General features: G+C 46.9%; 1 protein-coding gene across 1 annotated transcript; it reads left to right on the top strand.

Moving 5' to 3' along the window:
• Positions 1-521: 521 nt before the first annotated feature.
• COCMIDRAFT_109025 (uncharacterized protein) lies at positions 522-794 on the top strand (the record flags this gene model as incomplete). Its single annotated transcript, XM_007694940.1, has 2 exons — positions 522-575; positions 633-794. The coding sequence occupies 2 exons, from the start codon at positions 522-524 to the stop codon at positions 792-794; spliced, it is 216 nt and encodes a 71-aa protein (XP_007693130.1).
• Positions 795-1,097: the final 303 nt, after the last annotated feature.

The following is a 1,097-nucleotide window of genomic DNA, read 5'->3' as shown; positions in this document are numbered from 1 at the left end:
ATTGTGTTGTTGAGATATATGCCCGCAGAGGTGCGCAAAGTTGGTAGGGTGACCGACTCGCTTGCCTGACCGACTCGCTTATCCGTCACGTTATTCTTGGCTAGCTTCAAAGTGATCGAGGCCCCTATGTTCATGTACACCTCCTCTGTTTTAATCGGCCGCACCACCATGTACATAGTGACGCTCGAGCTAGCTAATTTGTTTTAGCCGTATGAAGCCGTACTCTGAAAACAGGGGTCCAGTGCGAGGATCGGCCCTGTAAGCCCTAGGGAAACACGGCCACATGTAAACTAATTCATCCATCAATTCATAGTAGGGCCGAACCCGACTCATAGGCACTGCTAACCAACCCATTACTAACAGAAGAGATCCTACTCTTTGTGGTTAGTTAGTCTTTTGCTAAACAACCATAAGAAGGCCTTCATCCAAGGCCTATTCCTTTCTTTACTCTTCATCCAGCACTTCAAACTCCACAAGACAATCACACCAATCTCATTCCCCAACCACCAAATCCAATCATCATGAAGGTCCAAACCCTCGTACTCCTCATGGCCGCCGTTGCCGAAGCCTCTTGGGTGAGTACTCTTCTCCCAAAACATGCATTTACTAGAGGCTAATTCTGTGAATCTTAGGAATGCAGGAACAGGTCTGAGAAATTCAGGACTGACAAGGCCCCTGTTCCTAAGCGGGCTAGTACAGAGACCAGCTGGACCTACTGTCCTATAGCTGCTGGCTGCTGCACTGACGGAAATGAATGGTACGCCTGCAAAGCTGTAAGTTTTTGTCCCTCTTGAATGCTTGGATGAGTGGTTTGCTAATATTTCTATAGACATGCAACGGTGGAACGAACTGCGCCAACGGCTGCTAAGCATGGGCGGAGACGTCAAGTACGGGAAAGGCTATCTCTAGCCTCTTCCCAGCGATTCATAATGCAACATATAAATCATCTATGTTCTTCCGTAGATAGTTAACGAATGTTTTTCAATCAAGAGTAACGATCAACCTTGTTCCCAGATTCATCATGAGCTGTAACACTAGGCAGCTCATTCAAAAGTGCATGTTGGCGAATGTTCGCTTGAAATTTCAGGATCAGCCTA

The sequence above is a fragment of the Bipolaris oryzae genome (genome assembly GCF_000523455.1).
Source record: "Bipolaris oryzae ATCC 44560 unplaced genomic scaffold scaffold_254, whole genome shotgun sequence".
NCBI lineage: Eukaryota > Fungi > Ascomycota > Dothideomycetes > Pleosporales > Pleosporaceae > Bipolaris > Bipolaris oryzae.
Note: the sequence above shows the minus strand (reverse complement) of the source record. Positions and strands in the feature narration are given on the sequence as shown.